The sequence below is a fragment of the Paramisgurnus dabryanus genome, chromosome 15 (genome assembly GCF_030506205.2).
Source record: "Paramisgurnus dabryanus chromosome 15, PD_genome_1.1, whole genome shotgun sequence".
Taxonomy (NCBI): domain Eukaryota; kingdom Metazoa; phylum Chordata; class Actinopteri; order Cypriniformes; family Cobitidae; genus Paramisgurnus; species Paramisgurnus dabryanus.
The window spans coordinates 14,405,130-14,429,201 of record NC_133351.1 but is presented as its reverse complement, the minus strand read 5'-3'; the positions used below and the strand labels follow the sequence as shown (position 1 = coordinate 14,429,201).

Sequence of the window (24,072 nt, the reverse complement as noted above, 5' to 3'; positions counted from 1 at the left end):
GTGAGGAAAGACAACCTTCCATGAATACAAAAAATTATTTGCTTAAGTGTTTTGTGGCATGTGAGTGTTGTGAAATACTGCCATGGTGTTTGTGGCAAACGAGCAAATCTCAGTGCTATTTTTTTGATATAATGTGTAAAAATGTGAATGTGCTTTTAATTAAAAATAACAAATAAATCTCACCACTATCACGATACGTTATGGCTTTGTTAAAAAAAAAAAATGTACAAAAAGTGCTTTAAGTCCGTCTGTAATACAGTGACGCAAATCTCTGTTTCCCGGTGATGTTATAAATGCTAGTAAACTTCTGCAGATCTTCAAATCAACTCCGTTTTAGTCAGTCCGAATCCCAGGATAGAAGCTGTTTTTTTGATTTTTGAGTTAGCCCGTCACATACAGGTCACCTCTGGGGCTCCCTCGTCTGGCTCGAATCCACTCTCCTCTAGATGGGAAATCGCACCGGGATATCCTCCTCCAAACACAGGGAAACCGCCAATCCCCCCTGAACACGGAGATGACAACTCTGTGTTTGGTTCCTCTATGCCTCGACTCACAGAATGACTGGAAACCTCTCGTGCCGTAGATCCCTTTTGAGATAAACAAACAGGATTTTGCCGGTCACAAGTAGGAAAAAAAACTAATCTCAATGATTAACTAATTTAAAGAGAGCAGCACCTGGTTGTGCCGTGGTACCGTTTGGCCTCTGACAGGTCTTTGCAGGAACACAACTTGCTTGGTGGCGAGATTCCCTTCACTGCAAGCAAGAAAACTTTGGTAACATATGGTAATACAGTTTAAATACATATGATGCAGGGAGAGCTAGTACAGTGAGGGTCTCACCTATCATGACGAATAATGGGGGTGGGCAGCACACATGTTAGTAGCCAGCCAAACTCTGCTAATGTATGGAGGAGAGGACCGTAGTCAGTCTTTACATCTGTACCCTAAAAGAATAACATTTATATAGTTAAACTCCATGGTATGAAACTAATTATATGTGACTCTGTCTGTGAAATCCAGGTTGAAGTCTTATAATCTAATGATGAGATTAGGAGCATCAAAAATTTTTCACTATGATTTCAATCTTAATGACCTTACACAGTCAATATTAAAAGGGCACCTATTATGCGAAATGCACTTTTACACAGTGTTTAGGCATAAATGTGTGTTGGCAGTGTGTGAACACAGCAACCCTACAATGAAAAAGTCTCATTAGACATGCTGTTTTGATTCTCTTATTAATGTGACATCACACTGATAAAGCTCCGCCCCTGGCCACTGACTGACAGTCCTTCATTATGATTTTCTTCATTATTCATCATTTTGTTTTTTCTCCTAGGGGGTTTTTCACCCCGGGGAGGCAGCCTTTTTGGGCTTTACTTAGCTGCCTCTTCTAGACGTTGCTTTAGTAATACATGTACTTATAATATTGAGTCATAGCCGCAGCAAATTTAACTGTATTTTGTATTTTGTTGAGCTATCTGTCGTTTTTCTGTGCTTTTCACTGCTTCTATTTATGTAAAGCTGCTTTGAAACAATTGACTTTTGTGAAAAGCGCTATATAAATAAAATTGAATTGAATTGAATGATACTTTCTGACCTAGTCCTGCAACAGGTCGGGTACCCGCGGATACCCGCATAAAAATGTCTGAAACGGGTGGATTGTGACATTTCTAAAATTCATGGTTGGGGATGCGGGCAGATAATTAACTCCGTGCGGGCGGGCAGTAGCGCGAATGAAAATATGTGCAATATTTGTATGTCTAAATTACCATTACACCCGCACCATATGACATTTGACCCATCACGTCACCACCACTGCAACAGTGCGTGACCTTTGTTGATTCTTCTCATAGGCTAGTTGGGGCAGGCGTTGCATAAAGGTTTGCCGTTGATAGCCGGAAGCTGGGAATATCTTCTCTTAGAAAGCCTGTCGAGACTTAGGGGCACAGCAGGGGTTGTGTAGGTAGGTTGTATTTTTCTTGTTCTTTTTTCATTAATAGGTCTATTAGTATATAGTTATCAGGTTCCATAGCCTATTTAGGTGCCGATGGTAGGCTACTTGAATGGCCCAAAACAAAGTGCACTTAAGCCTGTTTTATTAGCCCATTCATGAGGCTGTTGTGATGTTAAAGATGACATAGAATGATTGAACGGGGTATTTATCCTTGTTCTGTGATGTGACATGTAGACAAAAATGTTTTTGTTTGGGTCTGTAATGCCTTAGAAGCTTCCTAAAAACCTCTCTCAGATAGCTCTATTAGGGTGGGGGATTTTAAACAAGTGGTTTTGCACCCATTTGGCTCCCCCTACTGGCTTTACTTGCAATCTCATTACTGATTGGCTGACTTTGCTGCCACTCTAAAAATGTAGCCAATTATTTTAAAGTGGAGGGGCAGGGAGAGGCCTGTGATGTCATAAGCATCAGTTTTTCAGATTGGGATGTTTTCTGGCTGACAATTATTAAAAGAGGAATTTCTATGAGACTGAGATGAATCAAAAATTTGTCTAGCACTTTTTGTATGTTTGTGAATGCGGGTAGACTACCATTATTCAACAAAGACAAGGTAAAAATGTTTTTTCATTCTCTGTCCCCTTTAAATATGTGGTACCAGATAAAAAATGGCACTTTAAGGAATGATTTTAGCGTATGTGATTTATGCGGGTACGGGTCAGGAAATGGGCCAAATAACGGGTCTGGGCGGGTGCAGATTTAATTTTGATATTATCACGGGTGATGGGTCGAATCTGGTGCTGAACTTTGCTGGTACGGCGGGAGCGGGTCTCCAAAAATGGCCCAGTGCAGGACTCTTTCCGCCCTCAATGAGTTGTATGCTGTCCGCCATATCTCAATAGTTAGATACTATTGTACAATGTATTCACAGGAATCACATCTATTTTAACTGAAAGAACTCACGGTCTCTTTTGGTAAGGGAGTGAGTTGCAGCTGCTCATTTGCATTTAAAGGTGCATGCACGCAAAACAAATTGGGGCATTTTGGATTTGGCAAAAATGATCTGTTGGGTATTTTAATCTGAAATTTCACCAGGCACACCTGAGACTTAATCTATTTAGTAAAATGGGCATAATAGGTGCCCGGTGCCCTTTAAATTTATCAAATAATTTTATATAGAAAAGTCATTTAGCTGGATTTTTACAAACTGTGTCACATATATGAATTTTTTATGATATACCAAGTCATATACAGGTGAATGTGTGATACCTCTATAACAGTCCACTGTTCTACTACAATAGTGTCATTGGCAGGTGGTGCTGTGCTTATCTCCTCATATACAAACAGGCCCTCTAAAGACCTGGGTACTGGCTCCCCTGTTAAAAAACAAAGCAAAATAAAAATTAAGTTAATAGAAGGTGGCTAGATTACAAACATCCATATCTAAGTGTGTGTTCATCCACTGAATTACAGCGCAATATTCAGGTCTCATTTAATCTGACTGGAAGTGTGTCAATGACCTAGAAAAGATAATGAAACTTATCTACTTCAAATCCATATGCACATGTGAGAGGATGAATATAAAGTTAATGAGACCATAGAGTCAACACACATGCTTAGTGTATTTCTGAAAACGGGACCAAAATATCTCAGTGGGCTCTTTTGATGAGGAACAGAAAATGTAACCACAACCCAACCACACAAAAAACAACATAAAATGCGCTTGGATCCCTAGGCAGCACCATACTTTAATACAGTACATAAAGCCCACCTATTCAGTCAAGTATCAACAAAATTAAGAAAATTGGATAAAATGATGCTCAGGAGTTTTCAGAAGTATGTCCCTCATGAGAAAATGGCATGAGGAAAGAGTAGGATGGCAGAGCTAGTTTGCAAATTGCCTCTCGTGTTCCACATTCACAAACCCCAGATGTCTCAAACACACACACACACACACACACACACACACACACACACACACACACACACACACACACACACACACACACAGATCTAGCTCCTATTAGGCTGGTGCAAAACAGGAAGTGTGGTCGTGAGGTTTGGATATGGGCTCTAAATATAGTTCTTGTGGGAGTCGAGAGAAAGGAAAAAAAATATGGTTAAAAATTGTGGAATTTAAAGAAATTGAAAAAGAAAGTGAAAAGATGTGAAAAGATGACTAAGAACAGAAATATTCTTCCTGTACCCCAACTGTTTGAGCATTGGTCATTGGTTTGATTCCCAGGGAACCCAATTACTGATACAATGTATACTTGGAATGCAATGTAAGGAGCTTTGGAATTAAGCATCTGCCAAATGCATAAACGTAAATGTAAGTACATAATAGGGTCCTACAAACTCAGTCATGAAGGCACAAAAATGGCATACTTTAAAACCTCACATCGTCATTGTTTACTATACTGCCCTACAAGGGTTAAGTGCAGTAACTACGCAATCACTAAAACTGAAAAAAATGCCCTTAAAGTTTTTTACACCAGCCAGTCAAACAATTTTGGCACACACGTTTCTCTGAAATGGGACAAAATTGAACCAAGAGACCCTGTTACAAGACACAACAATTCTCACAAAGCCCATTTCAACCCTTAACTCAATTTTGACCAAATGCGTAGTTACTGTCAAAAATGACATATGATACTCTGATGATTAAAGAGCTAAACACAAGTCGAAGAATTGCATGCCTACATCTACTCAACAGCTGCATTTTCCTACATAAAAGACAAAGGGGGCGGGGCTATAAAATGTAAGTCTAGCAGCAGCACATGACATCACATGCATATAAATTGTAATCTCCCTAAACAACATTACACAAGAGTGCATAATAGAAAGTTTATGGCAGATAGACAATATTTAGTTTAACTCGAGAGATACCTTTCGGTGTGTCCCAGTATACAAAGGAGTCCACCAATGACCAGCCTTTGCGGTAATAAGCCGCTGTCAGTTCCAGCCAATCAGCTTCCAGGCCACTGACAACTTGGCCTTTCCTGGAGACTCGCATGGACAGCGCCCCCTGATGGTAACAGCAGGCCAGAGAGTCCAGTGGTGCATAACCCGGATTCCAGGAGTGAAACAGCACCAGCAGTCTCAGGTCTAAACACAACAGTGAGGTTACAACTCACATCTTGAGCCATGAACATAGAATACAATCTTTACTAGAGTAAAAAAAAAATGAAGTAATGAGTAACAACTATTGCTCCGGACACAATTTTTAGGCAGTCTATCATAACTACTAACTGGACAAATGGAGGTCACCTAGGTACAATACTTGTATTAAGACACTAACAGCCTCTGACTGATCTTGATTCTCCATGTTAACGGATCGAGGATCACATGACTGATATGATGCCCAAAGGGTGGGCAAGCACAACTGTGGACAAAATATTAGAGGGTTAAACTAAATTAAACTGACAATACTCACTGGGAAAAGCAAGAGTTCACTTTGGTTATTACTGCAACAATGTATTTTTGAGCTAACATGTATACATGCTTTAGTTAGTACATCCAAACTAAACATCCTATTTCAAAATACATCCAACAAAAAATAGGCTTCATTTGATTTATACAAAAAATAATTTTGCTTTTGAGCTAAAATAAAATCCTGATACATTGTTCTTGAGATTCATCCAATCATGCTCGATTCAAAAGCATTTATAGCCCATCTGTGCACTTAGTTGTCATCAGCTAAAGGTATTCGATATAAAACTGAAATTAATCCGATTTTATGTTAGAGAATTCAGACATTCCATAATTACATTAGGATTATAGGAAAGTCTGACCTTGGCTGTACCCACGACCCTCCAAATCTCCGTCTCCAGGGGGAGTGCGAGGTGGGGTGCGTGGAGGGGAGCGGTAGCCCCTCCTGGGACTGGACACTCTGCCATTACACCCCCCTCCTCCAGCCTGCTGGAGCACCGAGCCCACAAACCTCACGCCACCCCTGCCATAGCTGTTTACCTGGGGGTACATAAACAACAACACCATCACTGTAATGAGTCAGAGACTTTCCTAAAGAGGAACTACACTGTATGCAGATATATTTTTGGAAATGAACATCTGACACTTGTGCTCTAATCAGACAAGAAGCAATAAAACAACAAGCATACAAATCGTTTAATCTGAATTTTTGTCCATACACGCTGTGCCCACAAAAGCAAACACAACATTTTGTCAGCATGGGTATATTTCTAGCAATAGCCAACGATAGGTTGTAAGGGTCAAAATTATCATCTTTTTTTAATTCCAAAAATCATTAGGATATTAAGTAAAGTTTATGTTCCATGAAGATATTTTGTAAATTTCCTACTGTAAAAATACTACTAAATATATAAAAAAATGATCATTAGTAATGTGTTGCTAAGGAATTCATTTTGACAACTTTAAAGGCGATTTTCTCAATATTTAGATTTCCCACCTTAGATTTCAGATTTTCAAATAGTTGTATCTTGGCCAAATATTGAAAGCATATTTATTTAGCTTTCAGATGATGTATATATCTAACCCGCAGATATTAACACTCCCATCTGCGCTTTTTTAGAATTGGGCTCTTATGCCAATTTGCCCCGTTTAGTAAATCTGGCCCCTTGTCTTATCTTAAAAACGAAAGTAAACATGTTTTCCTTGCAGAAGGTCTGATAAAAATAGGCAAATAAAATTTCTAATCAATATTTAGAGTTCCTTACCTTACTTATGAGGTAATAAGCTGTGTAATAAGGGGGATAATGTACAGGCAACAGGTTGTTATTGCGAAATAAGCCCCTTCAGTGTTATACAAGACCGTGCCACATTACCACCTTGGGTAAATTCAAATTTTTAAAGAATTTACCAATTGTGACCCTGTCTGTGAAATCCAGGCTAAAGTATATGCTACCATGCAACAGCAAACGCATTTGAAATGTAAACACTGACCCTGTCTATGAGCAGTTTTACGGTGTCCCCGGTTAAAGATTCTCCCGGCAGTGGCCACTCCTCCACCCGCAACACCGGCACACTGTCAATCATTGGCATCACTGTGTGTTTACTGCAACCACACAACAGATACAACACAAACAACACACATCATTTAAGGCAACGGCATTCATGCAGCAAGTTCAAAACAGGAAATCACGCATGCATTTTTTATCATTGCTGATGTCTGCCTTGAGATGTCCTTCATAAGCAGTTTAAAAACGCTGAGATGTTTAACACTTTTGACCCCACCTGATAACAACAACTTGGTCTAACCCTAAAGCAGCTGTCTTGCTGCTCTTTCAGTCCATGGTATTGTATTAAGATAATAAAAATAAATGGTGGAATATCAGAGTGGCTTATTTCTAATGACCTTCATTAAATGCAAATGAGCTACAGCTACATTATAGTTCTATCTACCTGTATCTTAATAGTAAGGATGTTATGCAAACAACAGATTTGGATGCCTTGCTAAGAAAACAAAGTTTTACAGATTTGGGCATTATCTACTATATATACATTGTAATCTTAACATGGACGTAGACATCGTTTATAATTTATTCATTTGGGTTTGTGTCACACACTTTCAGTTCACATTAACAGTGAAGTAGTGTGTTATGTCTGGGTAAGTCAAAGACAAAACTAGCTTCTCCTGTTCTTCCATAGCCCCTCTGTAGGTTCCCACTGGTTCATGGAAAATTACACATTAGACTTCCTAAAACTTAACCTATATCTGTACCCAGTCTGAGAGCAAAAGCACAACAAGCCCCGCCCACTTCAGCTATACAGTCTGACCTCTCATTACTTATCTAATTAATATTCATGGTGGCTTATTAAAAGTTAATTATTACTTGGAAATAAGAAGTTGGTCTGTTTTGGATACAGAAAGAGAGGGGGTGAAGTACACAGCTGTTGTCATGGTAAACTTTACCTGGATTGTGGGCGAACCAGGATGGCCCGGTAGAGCAGGCTGCAGGGCAGTGAGCGAGTGCGGCCAACAGAGAGGATAATGGGATGCAGTGCGGCCAGTACGTAACCCTGGGTGTAGTAAGACTGAAGGGCATGGGGCAGGTCACACAGTGAGGACAGATATTGCACTGTAGGTCGACTGCCTGTGGAACAACAGTAAAACACAATGTGACCATCAGTGTAGATGATTTAAAGCCAAGGTGATGTTACTTATTCTATTCTTTTTTTCACTGCATCTTAGTTACAGTTACAGCATGCTTCACGTAAAGCCATTTTATACAAAGATTACAGAAAATACTTAGAATATGATTGTTTGATTTTGGTTCATTCACACTGGAATTGGTGCATTCACACACATCCTGTAAAGATCCTATAAAGACACGTGACATAACGGCGCATTCACACGGGGCGTAAGCATTGACGCTTCCCATTCACTTTTAATGGGTGACGTCAAGCATTGGCGAACTGAATTGTGGATCCGTCGGCGCCGCGTCACTGCCGTTGCTCGCGGCAGAAGTTGAACATTTCTCAACTTTTCAAGCGGCAACGCGAGTGTCAGCCAATCAGATTGCCTTATGCAAATAACCTAGGCAGAGCCAGCCAATTACGTTTATGAAAGATTGGAGCATGTGCTGCGGCCACTGTGATTGGCTGTTGGCCACGCTTCAGACAAGCCATCCATCAAGCGTTAACGCTTTCGCCCCGTGTGAATGCGCCGTAAGGGTGCGATGTGTAGTGTATTTATCATTGTGCACTTGGTGGATTTTTCCACAGCATCTAAGCTTATTATTACGGCTCGATTTTTCTATTAATAGTTTTTTTCCCCGTGGTTGATTCAAAATCGATTCTCACAGGCTACAAATTAATTTTTTTTCCATTTTATTTCCGCAAACATTGAACGTAAGATTAAGCGTTAATCTAATTACTAGTCTTCTCCACTAGATGTCACCCTTTTTTTGCCTTGCGCGATGTTACCAAGGAGCGAGAGGCGAGCCTGTCATTCATTCATTCAGTCTATATTGTAATATATTCTAAGATAATATAATAATTTATATAACCTATATTCATTAAGTTGAATCAAGAATTGAGTCGAAAAATCGAGCCGAGAAGTGAAATCGAATCGATTTGATAGCTTGTGAATCAAAATCGAATCAATCTGGAACATCGGACTCGATACCCAGCCCTGCTTATTATCCAGGGGTGCAAACTCATCAGGGGTGAAAAAGGTGACAAAGACGCTCATCACAGTTTATTAATCAATTCTTATTTGTATTGTAATTTGAATCATTTTATTAATTATTTATTAATTGTAAATCTTATTAATTTAAGCATTATTTAAAAAAATGTTTATCAATGTGAAAAATTTTGGATCCTAAACGGCGAATTTCGCACCCCTGATTATCAGCAATTTCTCTTGAGAAACATGTATGCATGCCTTTTAATGATTCAATCATCAACTAGCATTTCGCATGCTGTCCATAAGGCTGGTGAACATTTTTGTGACTGTTAATCTGCATTTAAAACCCCCATGTCAAAGACCTGAACCATAAATACGTTGTTGTGGTGACACATGCGCCATTACCACGACACCCCTTGCGGCATTGTTCTTGCTTTTTGTTTACATAGGACGCGTTCCGGAAATGTTACGGCAATGTCACCAGGTACATTTTGCGGGAGCGTTCCCAGATCCAAATTCCAGGACGGGTTTGCGTTACACACAGAAGGCACTCTGGCAATTTTCTGGGATCAGCACGCTGTGTGTAGGGGTTTATGATATAGATTTAACCTATAGGTGTTAAGGTTGTTGTAAGCTAGGGTGCTTCGAGTGTTTTTGCTTTTCTTCCTCCTGTCCGCAGGCTCTAATGGAGGATCACCCTGACATCTCCCTTCTCGCCCGCCCCAACCCCCAAACACACTTCCTGTGTCCACAAAGAGCTGCTGTTCACAGGGAAGACTGGCCCCATGCCACACACACACACACACACACACACACACACACACACACACACACCGCCCCACAAACACAGCATTCCATCACGCATAACACAAACATAGGCAAACATTCGATCTTGCGGTTCCCACACTTGGTAACAACAACAAAAACAAAAAAATTCACAAAGTACACAAGAGATAATTCCTTGGACTAAAAATATCCTTTCCCTAAAAAACACAAAACAACTGGTAAACCACTGTGTGTTTTTGACTACAGCTGACACGTTAGACGAGACACAAACACAAAAGTTTTGGAAGCTACCTGTAGGTTTTACCACACCAGTGTCTGTGTTCAGTACACTGCATCACTCCTAATCTTTAGTAATGTTTTGTCTGTTATGGAGATAACGCCCCACGGGCAAAGTAGAGAGATGGCATTCACAGCGATACAGACCCTGAAAGGACTCCAATTTGTTCCAATGCACCCCTTTCTCCCAGACTCCCCTACAGCCCTCTTGTCGACTCTCACACAGACGCCTCTGTTCTCTGTAGACAGAGAGAGCAACTGTGCTGTGTGTTGTTTATAAAGAGGGAAAATCAGGAGAAAAGATAAAAAAGAATAAATTGAGATGTAGAAAATTGAAAAAGAGAATCTGAAGGTGTGAGGGAAATAAGAAACAGGCAATGAAAAAAAAGAGGTAAAAGGAATTTATAGGCAAATTTTATGACTCTTTATGAGGAAATGTTGAGGGTTTGTTTTTGTATAAAAGTGGTTTGAACCATTTTAACCCTAAACTGCAAGAAATTCACAAAAAGACTATGAAATACAAAAGAAAAACAACATATTAATCGAATTTAGGATTAATCTTCAATAAAAGACTATCAATTTTAGATTATTTTACAATCAAGGTGAATCTCACAAAACCAGTCATGAGAACGTGACTTTCGTTTCCAAATCTACACATAACAATTCTATTTATTTTATTGCTTTACAAAGTAGTGTTATTGTCATGAAAATCAGGCATACCAACACACTGTATGCACAAAATAAATTATTTGTTTAATGATAATAACAAACATAACATCGCTTCTTTTCTTTAGGATTATGGAGTGAAATATGACCTGGACATTTATAAATGAGTTTCATTCAGCCAGATGTCACAAGTTCACAGCTGTTTATCTTAGTCTCGCAGAAACTGTCTGCAAGAAACTGATTCCTGCTGGATTAAATGACACGGCCCGTAGTGCTAAAGTCCTGGTTGTATTTGTTTTTGAAATTTTAAAATGACTATGTGAAAAAATCTCCATGAATCCATCAGAAAAACACATTCACAGATCATCAACAAACACCCACATGGAGTGATATTTCCATTAGACAAAATCTGATGACTTAATAACAACCAGTTTATTAAATAGCTGCCTACGGGAACAAAAAACTAATTTAAACAAATTTTAAATGCAGGGTGAGAAAAAAAGTACTATTTCTGTTAAAGAAATGGATGTGGTACAGTAGTTAATTTGGTAATGCTGACCCAGAGTCAGCTGAAGCCATTACTGTTGCTAATCCCGATCTTTCCACCCGACAGCAGTGAAACTGATCCAAGGTAGAGATTAAGGCCATTCGTTGTAAATTCGTCTGCTGGCTTTGCAACACAGGGACATCTGGCTTTCTACAACCGAACACTAAATTAAGCATCACATGGTCTGTGCACCTAATGCACCCAGTAGCATAGACGCAGTCATACATCACTACATTTTGATGTTCAGATGTAAATTTAGCATGTTATTAGCAACAGTATTTTGGGTCACATGTTTTTATTATGTTTAACCATCATGAACACCATTCTCAGTCATGATGAACATTGTTTAGCATTTCAAATTTCCTTAGTTGAACAAACAATACATGCTGTATACAAAACTCATTGCCTTAAGGGTGAAGCAGATCACATCAAACACGCATTATACTTATTTATAACTAAATGTTGTTTATGAAAGTGTAATTGAAAAACAGATTTCAAATTTATGGCCACATTATCTTATAACCCTTTAAACAAAACACAGACATAAATACAGCAGTGAAGTTTCCACAGGTTACGCCTAATACGCACTTACAGCACAACAAAGCAAACACAGTCTGTGATCCAGATCTGTCTAAATAATTTGAGCGCTACCTTGAGCAATAATAGACACAGTAGCTTCAAACATCTGTATACCAGGTGTACTCAGGGCTGAATGGCTAAAAGACATCTTGACAATCAATCTTTCCCATCAAAACTTCACACGCACATGCCTGTAGACATGTTTATGTTCAGGTGATAAAGTCTAGTATCTGACAGGAGATGCATTACATTATAATATGATTTACTGCATCACTAATAATGCATTTGATGAACATTTGTGAACAGGAGACAACACTTATTAACCTAATGCTCAGTTTATAGGAGAAATGGTCTGACTTTGCCTTCAAGGGCTTCAACCATCATGATGGATTTGAAGCCTGGGCAGGTGGAGACATATGACACTAAGAATGCTTCACATTCCTAACCCTACCTTTATACACCAAATATATGCATAGCATTGCAGCTTCAGCTTTGAACATGTATATACATAAACTATGTGATTTATTTTACACTCAGTCATCTATAGACCATTTTGCAAGACCATTTCTTGATTCAGTTGTAACTGTTACCTTTCTTTCACATAAGATGTTTAACTTTTTGAGGCTGTTTACACTTGGCATTAACATGCGTTTTCGTTGATCGGATCACAAGTGGACGACGTTAATGCCAGGTGTAAGCGGTGTTCAAAACGTTTTGAGCTCGTCCACTTTCGACCACTTTCAACCACATCCAGAGGTAGTCGAAACCACTTTCGATCGGATCGCTTTGGAGTTGCGGAACGCATATGTGGTTGAATGTGTTCAAACAGCCACACGCGACCGCCTTCTCTCCGCCCATTTATCTAATCTGAGGTATTAAACACAAGTTTTACATCTTTTCTGACTTCTGGCGTGAACAGACGGTGAACAGAGCTATTTTTAGCCTTTCATTGATAAAACTAAAGCGGCTGATCTCTGTAGTTTCGTTTTGAAAGCGTGTGAAAGTTGCGCTATCCTATTTCATCAATTGCGCTGAAAATTCAGAGAAAGCTCTTACATACACACGTACAAAACACTGTGCAGCATGTTTACTTGGTAAACAAGCAGTGGACTCCTACATAATATTAGTTTGCGTCCATATAAACTCATAATTACTCCCGCTCGGGTTTAAATGACAGCAAAGAGACTCGCCCACCGTCTCACAGACCACCCCCTCAAAGTATTCAGGAAAAAAGCGGTTGAAAGTGGACAAAAGAGACGGATTTAAATACCAGGTGTAAACGTAATGTGTCTCTTTCGTCCACTTGTGATCCGATTGATGAAAACACATCTTAATACCAAGTGTAAACAGCCCCTTTAATTCAGTTCTATATGTTCTGTTGGTTGTATTTTATCCCAACGTTTATGTAGTGTTAAAAAACTGAAACATGAATTGCTTCTGGACCAGCGTTGTTTACATCTTGCAAAATGGTCTATAGTCTTTTGTAATGAAAACTATACACTATTCTTTACTCTTATAGCATACCACCAAACCTTATAGCAAGAAGTACTTACATGCCATATTCTATAGTTTTACTAAATTACTTAAAGGTGCCATAAAATATAAAAAAACTGTATTTACCTAGGCATAGATGAATAATAAGAGCTCTGTACATGGTTATGACATATCGTGAGCCTCAAACGAGTATGTTTCCTTATTTCTATGTAAACCACGTCGAAATATATGCCCCCAACATTAAATTAATTACAAAGATGCTAAAATGTTTACTAATGTGAGCTACTGACATGAGCTGCAGAGCAGAACAATCAGAGCAGAGCTCAACATTATTATTCATGACCCTTACAAATATGGAAAAATAGACCATTTTATTCAATAAGACAAATCCTTGGGTTTTAAATTGCACTTCATAAAGTTACATACCTTCTATGTTAATATCAAAGAACAATTTTTACATACTATTTCAATGCATTCTTTGGCACCTTTAATACACTACACTTTTCTAAACGTAAGTATTAAGGCAGCACTGAGTAGACAGAATGTCTCTTTCAACAAGGAAAAGGGTTTAACAAATCAAAGTTCGGCACTTATGAGTTATCCAGACACTGGAAACTGTTGCACAGAGGAGTATGAATGTCATACAGTGGAACAGACGCATGTGCGAGTGTCTGAGACACAATCCAATCGTCAGGAAAAAAGCTACCTGACCTATTTCCACATGTGAGGAAGCTGCGGTACTGTTGCTGGGGAAAACGTTAAGGCTGTTACACTCGAGGGTGCACATGCCAGGGTCCATAATGCCAGTCTGCCAAGTGTTTCAAAGTGAAAGCATTGAATTAGCACAAATATGCTGCACCCACTATTTAGATTGGTGTCATTAAGGGGTCCAGGGTCCACTTCCCAGACAGCAGACGACTCCACACCGGATCCGCACTGGAGCTGCTGAATTTGGTGCCTTTCCGTTGGGGATCTGTCCCGGAGTCATCTGCTGTCAGGGCTGGGGCCTCGACAAACTTCCAAAGGGGTCTCAAGATGATTTAAAACGATTAAGACAAAATTACAATAAGATAAATCAACTTAATGTTATTTAATGGCAAAACATTCATCTTTAGTTATACCAAGCTCTGGATTATTTTAATGGGAGAAATTGGGGAGTGGGGTGCATTCAAATATTGTTGTGGACGGGGGGCTTAAAGTCAAAAGACAACATTTTAAGAGTAGTTTGCGCATGCGGCATTTTTGAGTGCTGTCTAGGTAGTCAGCTCACTAGATTTTCAGATACAGCCTTTCAAACGCGCGTGCAGAATGGACAACGAAGTTCTAATTCGTTATGTAAAAACGTACCATGGTTACAGTAAGTTTTAGCCAAAATACCATAGTTACTACTATAAAGTAGTAATTCGTTATATTAACAATCATTCTGTAACAATAAAGTAATTTGGCGTAACTTTTTGCTACCATGATAGCTCCACATCACTTTACTCCAGTAATCTGTACCTTCCAGGCTGAAGTCCAGTAGCACGTACTCGTACACGGAGTCTGTTTTGGTCTCGACTTGCGGTCTTTTTAAAGTGGAGTATATTTTTCCCGGGCTGCTGTCCTCCGGGTCCTCCAGTTTCCGCAGTCCGCATCCCATTATAGCGGGACCTCCAGCACACTCAAGGCAGCACACGGGGCGACCCACTCGGCCACACACACCCAGACTACCGTGCCTAATGGGTTTGCTCCATATTCCGACAAATTAATCCGTTGGGAGTGGCACCAAAGCAAGAGCGATATGCTGTGTGTCCGATCCCTTTTGAGAAAGCGGCTTAATCTTAAGGAACCGAGAGATCACCGGGTCCTGCTAGGAGGCGTTTATAAGACTAAAAATAACCAAAAACTTCCTAAAGTTGTTCTGCAGTTAATAAACCCAGATTTTTTCTTCTTAAAATCGTCTACGAGAAACCCAACTAACGTTAAACTTTCCAAATATTAAAGAAAAAGTTGTCTTGGGCTGTAAGCGTGTTGAAATTAATGAGGGGGCGTGGCGCGGGAGGAGCGTGAATTGCTAATCGGGGGCGTGACATGGGAGTGGCCTGCATAATACTGCGTGTTTCATAATGATGTTGTAAAATTGGTCAAAATAAACAGAAAAATAATTATTTTCACAGAAAATAGGTAAATAAATCTTCAAAAATCTGTAAATGTGATTTTTCAATATAAAAGTAACTAGAAGAGTTTTTCTGATACTTCTATCTCAAAAAGCAGCAAAAGAGCATAAGCAGGCATTTAGGTTACTTCTGGCACTTTGAAAATATATAGTAAACATTTTATAAATTTGTGTATAATTGTGACTTGAAACCACACGGCAAAACTATACTATGTGGGAAGCACTTCTATATTTCTTAATTGTGTAAATTTCTATATCTAAAGATCAAAGAGTTGTGTGCCTAAATGTCTGATAGTAATGTAACACTAAGGAAGTGTTTACAAGGCCAATGGCTATAACAGCATCTGGATCTTGTTTGTGTGTGTTGTAATAGCACAGGATCGAAGCACAAAAAAACACACTGCTCTACTGTAGCTGAATAACAAAAAATAACAAAAAAACTTTACTTTGAGAAACAAACTATATGTTTGGAACTATATTCTTCAGTCCATTATATACTGTAAGAGCATTTTGTTAATAAAACAGAACAAAAGAGTGTGAAGGAAGGAAGGAAGCCTTGTAATGGGGGAGCAGAGGAAAGCTGAGAGACACAACTCAAATCCATCAACTTTTGTATTAGGTTAGTCTATTTTTAAACAGTTGTGTGTGAGTCAGGCTTTAACCAGCCCAAAGCGGAACAAAACACAAAACATGAAACTACCAAAGTAGCTTGCAACTGTACCACCTGTCAACTTACAGCTGAAAACAATGCCCACCTGCTGGCTCTCACAACCATTCTGAACAACAGTCACACTTACAAGCCAAGCAGGGCAATATTTTAAAAGCAGCTCATTTCAGTGGCTTTGTGGTATTAGCTGTCCAGAGCAAAACAGTTATATTAAAGGATTAGTTTCCATAGTATTCCAAATGGATAATTTAAAACACATTTGCATCAAGGTACTGACAAATAAATAATAGTTTAAATAATATCAGGAGAAATTGAAATGGACCAACATCTTTTGTCATCTTTTTCAGATTTTTGTATTTATTATCATGTATTGTGTCATAAACAACCCTTAGTCACACATTGGTTTGCCCATATGCCCGGTATTCAGAATAGAAAAACCATGTCTGGGTCCCAGACCGGAAACCACTGACATTTTTAAGGACACACCCAGAGGACACATGAGAAAGAAATTGATGCCCCCTTTAAAGAAGAAAGAAGAAGAAGAAATAAATATAGTGTGACCACAGTGTAAAACCTTGGTGTTTTGCCTCTGCCCTTGTAATGCAAATCACTAATGCATAATTTGTTATTAAACTAGCAATACTAAAATACTATTCATCTGACATATTCTTTCACCCGCACACACCAGCATCCCTATCCAATACTAATTTTTTCACCATCTAATCCCACCTCTATTCCTTTGAGATTAAACTGTCCTACATCAATTGCTCACTGAGTCTGACCCATAATGCTGATTTTGTCCTTGCTTTTTTTACAAGCTGATACTCTTTGAGATCATAACTGATGAGAATGTGGTGCAGGTTTTAACATTCATTTGAACCAAAATCATTGCCTAACCTCTTGCCCACTGTTCCCCTTTTGTGGCATCTACAGGATCCCTTCTTACGTTCTCCCACAGTTTATGTTTAATCAAAAAACTAAAAACAAACAAACAAAAAAGCTTACCAGTGACACTGTCTATGCATAATACTCGTATCTTTCTTTGTTTTATTAATATGTGATTTATACATTATTGTGAAGGAACTGTAAAATACGAACCTACATATTAAGTTGCTTTTGTTGAATGCTGATCATTTAAAAAATGCTTTTCTTTTTGGTGCTTTGAATATTGTCTTGCCTGTTTTATTTCAAGAACAAAAAGGCACCTTAACTATTAGCCTCATGAGCATTATGGGAATTGACTTGGCTATTCATTGAATCTTGGCTATTAAAATCCTTGTACTCAATCTTCCACATTTGTGACATAGCACCATCTAGTGTTAAACGCTGGCATAATCGTTGGATTTTATTTTATTTGTGTATTTAATTACTTAATAAAAAGCTTAGACATACTTTCATGGCTATTATGTAGATCCAATACAACAACCACTGGTAGTTAGTCTGTAAAGATTTTTATACTACATATTGACTAAAAATATTTTACTTAATACATATTTGTAATGATTCATTTGATTCAGGCCCTATTCACAAATGTTATGTTACACCAGACAGTGGTACTCAAAACTATAGGCTACTATTATATATACTGTTGTTTAAGAATGCCAAATGAAAGTCAGATATGACATCCAAGTAGGCCTACTTTAGTCATCTTTCTTCCCTTGGTTTACACAATAAGGACCAATATTTATTTTCTGCATGCACGTTTGTTTAACATATAATGTGTGAGTGTGTACGTGCGTGTGCGTGGTAATCCCTATGGTTTGGAACCTTGTGGGGACATTTTTGACCCCGCCATGAGGAAAACACCGTATATTTCATAATAAATTGTGTTTATTTTACAATGTAAAAACTTAGAAAGTTTTCTGTGAGGATAAGGTTTAGGGGTTGGGTTAGGGCAGTGGTTCTCAAACTGGGGAGTGGGCCCCACTTGGGTGGTGCACTTGTGTGGTGCAGAAGGTGCATTTAATACCTAAAACTAAAAAAGATTTATCGTATATTCTTTGTTATTTAACATCAGAAAAAGGCTACAAAACAACAGGACAACATTGTATCATATAATATGTTCTGTTTTTATTCAAATTGTACCCAAAATTTTTAAGAACCACTGGGTTAGGAGAATTTGACAGAATATACAGTTTATATATTTCCTTTAGCACCATTTGCATCTGTTGCAAAATCTGGCAGTTGGTAATCAAAATAATTTGGCAGATCCTCAGCAACTACCAGTAACCTTATATTTACCGTATGTAAATAAAACTAAGAAAAAACCTTTCTAATGTATTTTTTATCAGAAAGAAAAGTTACACATAGACATGAGTCAATAGATCCATTTTTTTTTAGATTCTTATCCAGGGTCACGAGCCCTGAAGCCAACTGAAATATTCTGTGTAGAAATCTTGAATTGTTAAGAAATTACTTAATATTATATTTCCTTCCAATGGCTACCAAGATTTTTTAAACCTTACTTTGATTCTAACAAATGCTTCCTGCACCTGCTGCTATCTCATTCTTCACTAAACAGGGAGCAAATAAGGAGAGCCGAGGAGTGAAGGACACAGAGATAAGAACAACATAACCCTGACACACATGTGTAACCTCTCTCACCCGCATAGGCTGTTGAGAAACAACACACTCTTGTTGGACATATTGTATTAACCTATTATTAATCTCTCTTGACGGGAAACAAAGCATGCAAACTTAATAAATATTTCAATATTTTTGACATCCAACTAGGCCAGTTGATTTGCAAGCTTAAAAATTTATTTTTTAATGAGAATAAACCGTTTATCCAAATAAATATTTATACAAATATTAGAGAAAGTATTTTTTTAAAGAATTTGTAAAAAATATATTTAAAACTAAGTTCATCCTAAATTCTTTTAAACGTATCTGTAGTAATCCATATAAACCACTTGAGGGTGCTGTTGGTAGTTTGTAAATAAAATGTATATAAAAACTATAGTTCTAATAATTATTGGATATCATTTTTAAAGGATGCATCCAAAAGTTGCTGTTATGGGGTTATTTTATGTTTACCAGGTAATAACCTCTATATATATATAGAAGTTTATATATTTGCAGTCTAAACAATTGATAAATCTATTCAGCAGAACCATTAATCTCGACAATTTTCAAACCTTGGTGTCTCTAAACAAAATAACCCAAACACACACCTACAACATGTTACACCAAGCGTCTACTTTTGCCTGAGCAGGCTGACCAAAACTTTCCCTGGATCTCAATAACGTCGTTCTCATAGAAAGGGCTTAGTTTAACCATGACAACATGACCTTATGGGAAAAGCTGCACAGAGGTGTTAGAGTTGTAAGTGCAGTGCTAATGACCCTCGGGTTCTGTCTATATTTCACAGAGGCCTTCTATGTACAGCAAGTCTGCAGTCTGGCATCTCATGAGAGGCTTTTCACAATGTTCTTTTACTTTGCATTTCTCTGTGAGATTTACAAAGCGTTATTACACGCCACAAAGGCAGGAACAGGGCAGAGATGCCAAATATGAAATCAATTGCAACATCCAACAGCATAATTGAATATATTTTATAGTAAAACCTTATGATGGTCTTTGAAAGACAGTCGATAAGGGACTGTCATTAATAATGAAAAGTATAAACCATGATCCTTTGAAAACAGGGGTTGTGTTGCATTGTGGGATTTTTGTTGTACAAAACTTGAATATTATACATTCTTCCTTACTACTTCTCAATAGAAGATTGATTAGCTTTAACCAAAATGTTAATTGAATTGTATCAACACACAACTACATACACTTTTGACACATAACACCAAGGATTTTTTTTCATCAAACATCTGGTAAACTCAAATGAGTAACATTCCTGAGTCACATACGCATGGCTCCTCCTCTCTGAAAGACGAGAGATTAGGGTTTATAGACAGTGAGAGCATCTGATTGGTCGTGAAACGCGTCAATCAAGAGCTTAAGGACACAAAGGGCGGGTTTAACGGAGTAGTGCCAGTGTCTGTGGCGTTACTCTTGACAAACCAAACCAAATCGACTTTCTATTCAACACAGCAGCAAGATGAGCTGGGCGACATTCTCTACCAGTATCCTGGCGTTCTTTAACATTATATTGAAATAGACCGAGAAATAGTTAGGCTATATATTGAATACGCACGTTTTGGGTTGTTTTGATACCCGATAGTTTTGGTGACCCACAGTGCATCTGTGAACAAATGTGGGGTTTTGCACGTGTCATAGCAGGTTGTTTGATGCGCGCTGGATGGATGGAGAAGTTAGTCACCGGCGGAGCGTTTTAACTTGTTGCGCGGTGATGCAAGTGTTCACTTGCGCAAGAGAATGATTCACGAGCTCGTTATTTCTCTATGCGTTTTATACCTGGTGTTTGATTGACATATGTTGCTTTAGGATGGACGACAAGGACTCAACAACGGAACGATATTTATTCTCAGTATGCGCTTTTAACTTACATTGGAGCTCCGTGCTATCCAAGAACGCGTAAGAAGTGTTACATGTAGACGTTTTTGGGTTTCGCATGCATCCAATTCGTACACTATTAATAAAGTAAAATCTTCTGGACTTCGTAACCGACTAGCCCTTGAGATGTCGGACTCTTGTGAGGACGGGGTGTGTGGCGATGGAGCTCCTGACTTCATCCCACCGAGAGCGATTCGATCAGGCCGGCGGAGTGGAGTCAGTGTACCGCTGATGGAGCGCGATGAGACGGCTATTCTGGAGTCAGTGAAAGCGGCACCGAGGAGGAGCAGCATCATTAAGGTAAAGGCGGGAAGTGTTAGGCTTTTTGCGTACACTTATGAATAGTCAAGAGTTTAATAATAGAAACAGTAGCCTAGTCGATCCTGTCATGAATATGATTTGAGACTAAAATCCAGGCTAGTCTCATCATTTGATTTTGAAATTAGGAGCATCAAAGTTTGATTTCACTCACTGATTTCACTTTAATTTCAATCTAATGGTCTTACTCAGGCAATACTAAGAATATCAAAGTTATATTTTTACACAATGTTATTTACATTATGTAGAATGATTCATACAGAAAACAATAAATCACAAAAATGACTTTGGTTTTCACAGACTGGGTCACAATTATGGTCCAGCTATGTCATATCCTGTGGCTCATTTGGTAACAGAAAGTTCGTAAGGTCGGATCTCAGTGACCGCACATAAGGATGCTTTTATACAAGTATTTACTCTTGTTAGGTTTGAACCTACAACATTATAGTTACTAGCTCAGCTCTTAAACCATTAGACTATCCCGCACCATGAAAATATTAGGGGTCTTGTGCACTTAATAGCAAAACATTTTTGGGTTTATGTTTAGAAATGTGCATTTCATATCCAATAATAGATATCTCTAGTTGTCTGTTATTCAACGTGACAGGCGTTTCTGACTAAACTTTCAAAAGCCACAAGCTTGATAGCTGGAACCCAAAAGCATGACGTGATATAGTTTGGGGGCCTGACAAAATTATTAAATCCTGACATTTTCACTGTCTTTTTAAATCATCTGGGTTTATCTGTTGGTTCCAATAGGTAATGGTTTTATTCCCACAGCTCATTTGGTAGAGCATTGTGTGTTAACCGCTCAAAAGTCATCGCCTGATTTCCAGAGAACATAAAAATGTATATCCTGAATTGGATAAAAGCACATTCCAATGCGTAATTATAATGTAATGCAAATGTAATGATTTTACAGGGTATCCTATAGACATGGCCAAAGTGATACCTTAAACCTTTATAAACCTTAATTAATTTGGCAGTATGATTGAGGTTAATGATTGTTGGGCATCAGATATCTGGTAACCTAACCATAGTCATTTGATCTCCTTTCTGTCTCCCTTAACACAAAACACAGTGAAAAGAAAAGAGCCAGGGGACATTTTCCACAGAGTCGTTGTTACGGTGTTTAAACTGTAAGGCCATCAAGACCTAAACGTTCACCTGAAACTGTAAGAATATCTGTATGTGTATGCACGAATAAAGTAGACAATATAAAACAGCCAATTGGTGATAAAGGTGAATTTGTTTTTTATGACACTAATACACATATGTACAACTTTATAGTATTCTCAGTATTTACAATACGTGGATTCATAAAGAAATCACCCTTAGCGTACCCCGCCTAATAATGTTTTAGACAATCATTGAACCAGCGTTATGAAGTAATGCACCAACAGCCTTGACCCAGTCCTGTGCAATGAAGGTCAGCCCATTATCTTTACTATTTTTATTTTTAATGCACGGGTGCTGACAAGTGCCTGTTACCTGCCAGGTCAATAGGGTCAGTGCCCAAGGGCCTCTTACTTTATCAGGGGTCTCCAAAAATCAGGGGCCAAGGAGACTTAATCCCTGTAAATGTTTTACTACATGTCAAAATATAAAACTGATATAGACAAACAAACAGCACATGAATTAGAAGTGACTAGAAACAATGTGAAATTAATGTTAGTTTTCAAATATATAGTTCTGATATAGTCTGTCTTAGCTCAGTGACAGATGGCAAAGATGATGATGATGTCAGTGACAGGCAGTGTTGATGAAGCAGGGAGGGGGCAGTGTTCGTGTGACCCAGTCCGAGTTCTTGTTCGGTTTGTTTCAGATCCAAAATATGAGTAATGTTCCCTGCCCTCAGCCAAACTGCATTGTTGTTTTTCTTTCTTTTTTTTGATGCAGAACTGAGAACTTGTAGCTCACACCTATGAAATGCAGATGATGGGACATGTTGCTTGCCAAAGCACCCTGTGTGCAGTAATGCATGCTCAAGGGCACACAAGCGTGATATGCAACAAGTGGAGTTAAACATGCAGCATCCATGAACTAAATAACCTAAACCCTCCCTTCCAGATGTACTGTACTACTGTCCTGTACTGTCTGAATGTCCTTGACATAAAGAGGCTTCCTGAATGTACGACCGCAGCAGTGCACAGTATGTACAGGTATAATCAAGTGCTGTCCAAAAGATAAAAATTATATACAGAGGTGATTGTATAAATAGATTTGCTTTACGGTCCTTGGCACGGGGGTGACCAGGTTACGAGATGAATCTGCTGTACTGTATATCAGGTTTATTGATAATGTATTGGTGTGGTGCTGCATAGTAGCCAATCTGGATAATAGCCACTTTTTCCTGCTTGTTAAGCTTGGATTGTGATGGGAAAATAATGAAGGCATTCTGCAAATTCGTCAGTAAATCTGTTATTGGAGTGTTGGTTGTTCAGATGAATAACAAAGTTGGGGAAGTCCCAGTACACGGTCGTGGGGATCACCTGGTGGCTGCTCACTTGTTTATTCAGCTTTCCATTTCAGCAGTGCTCAGTGCTCTGTATCCACCACAGTGCTTTACAAAATCTCTTCCTCTCATCTCCCCTTATTTGCAGCTGTAATTTAAGATACTCTCTCATTTCCTGTTCTCTCCGCTCTGCTATTTTATGCTGGTCTGTGTCCCTCTTTTAACTCCCTTTTTACTCCCTTTCCCCCATTTATCTTTTGCTGTCTTTGTCACCTACTGATTTTCTCATGCTGACATACACAACAGCTCAGTTGCAAATCTAGGCAGCTGCATTTTGAAAGACAGCATTTTAAGGCATTATAGTTCCATTTTTAAAAAAAAGTTTTTTGGGCCTTTTTTGATAGATAGTATGTAAGGAGAGGACAGAAAAGCACAGATCGGTATAGGTCTGCAGTCCTTCTAGAAAAACAGTTTTTTTGTGATTATTATGGGCAAAAATCGTTGATCTTGCGACATGTTTACTTAAAAATGCGATGGAATATGGGGGATATTTATGCAATTTTATGCGATGAAATTGCAGGAACTTGCAAAAACTGT

General features: G+C 38.5%; 2 protein-coding genes across 3 annotated transcripts in view; one reads left to right on the top strand and one right to left on the bottom strand.

Annotated features, from left to right (window-relative positions):
- Positions 1–213: 213 nt before the first annotated feature.
- On the bottom strand, positions 214–15,409 carry rftn2 (raftlin family member 2). Of its 2 annotated transcripts, none has more exons than XM_065251799.2 (9): positions 14,911–15,409; positions 7,848–8,028; positions 6,878–6,989; positions 5,749–5,926; positions 4,844–5,062; positions 3,224–3,330; positions 841–944; positions 676–754; positions 214–587 (listed from the first exon to the last, which is right to left on the bottom strand). In XM_065251799.2, exons 1-9 carry the CDS (start codon positions 15,047–15,049, stop codon positions 390–392), a joined length of 1,317 nt encoding a protein of 438 aa, XP_065107871.1. In that variant the 5' UTR covers positions 15,050–15,409; the 3' UTR covers positions 214–389. The 2 variants fall into 2 exon arrangements, with proteins under 2 accessions (XP_065107871.1, XP_065107872.1); XM_065251800.2 differs by having other exon boundaries at positions 694–754.
- A 4,830-nt stretch (positions 15,410–20,239) lies between these two features.
- The window catches only part of plcl1 (phospholipase C like 1), a 67,109-nt gene continuing 63,276 nt past the window's right edge, over positions 20,240–24,072 (top strand). Inside the window, exon 1 of the mRNA XM_065251805.1 lies at positions 20,240–21,002. Coding sequence (XP_065107877.1) covers positions 20,829–21,002 — 174 coding nt within the window. The 5' untranslated portion in view covers positions 20,240–20,828. The remainder of the gene's footprint in view (positions 21,003–24,072) is intronic.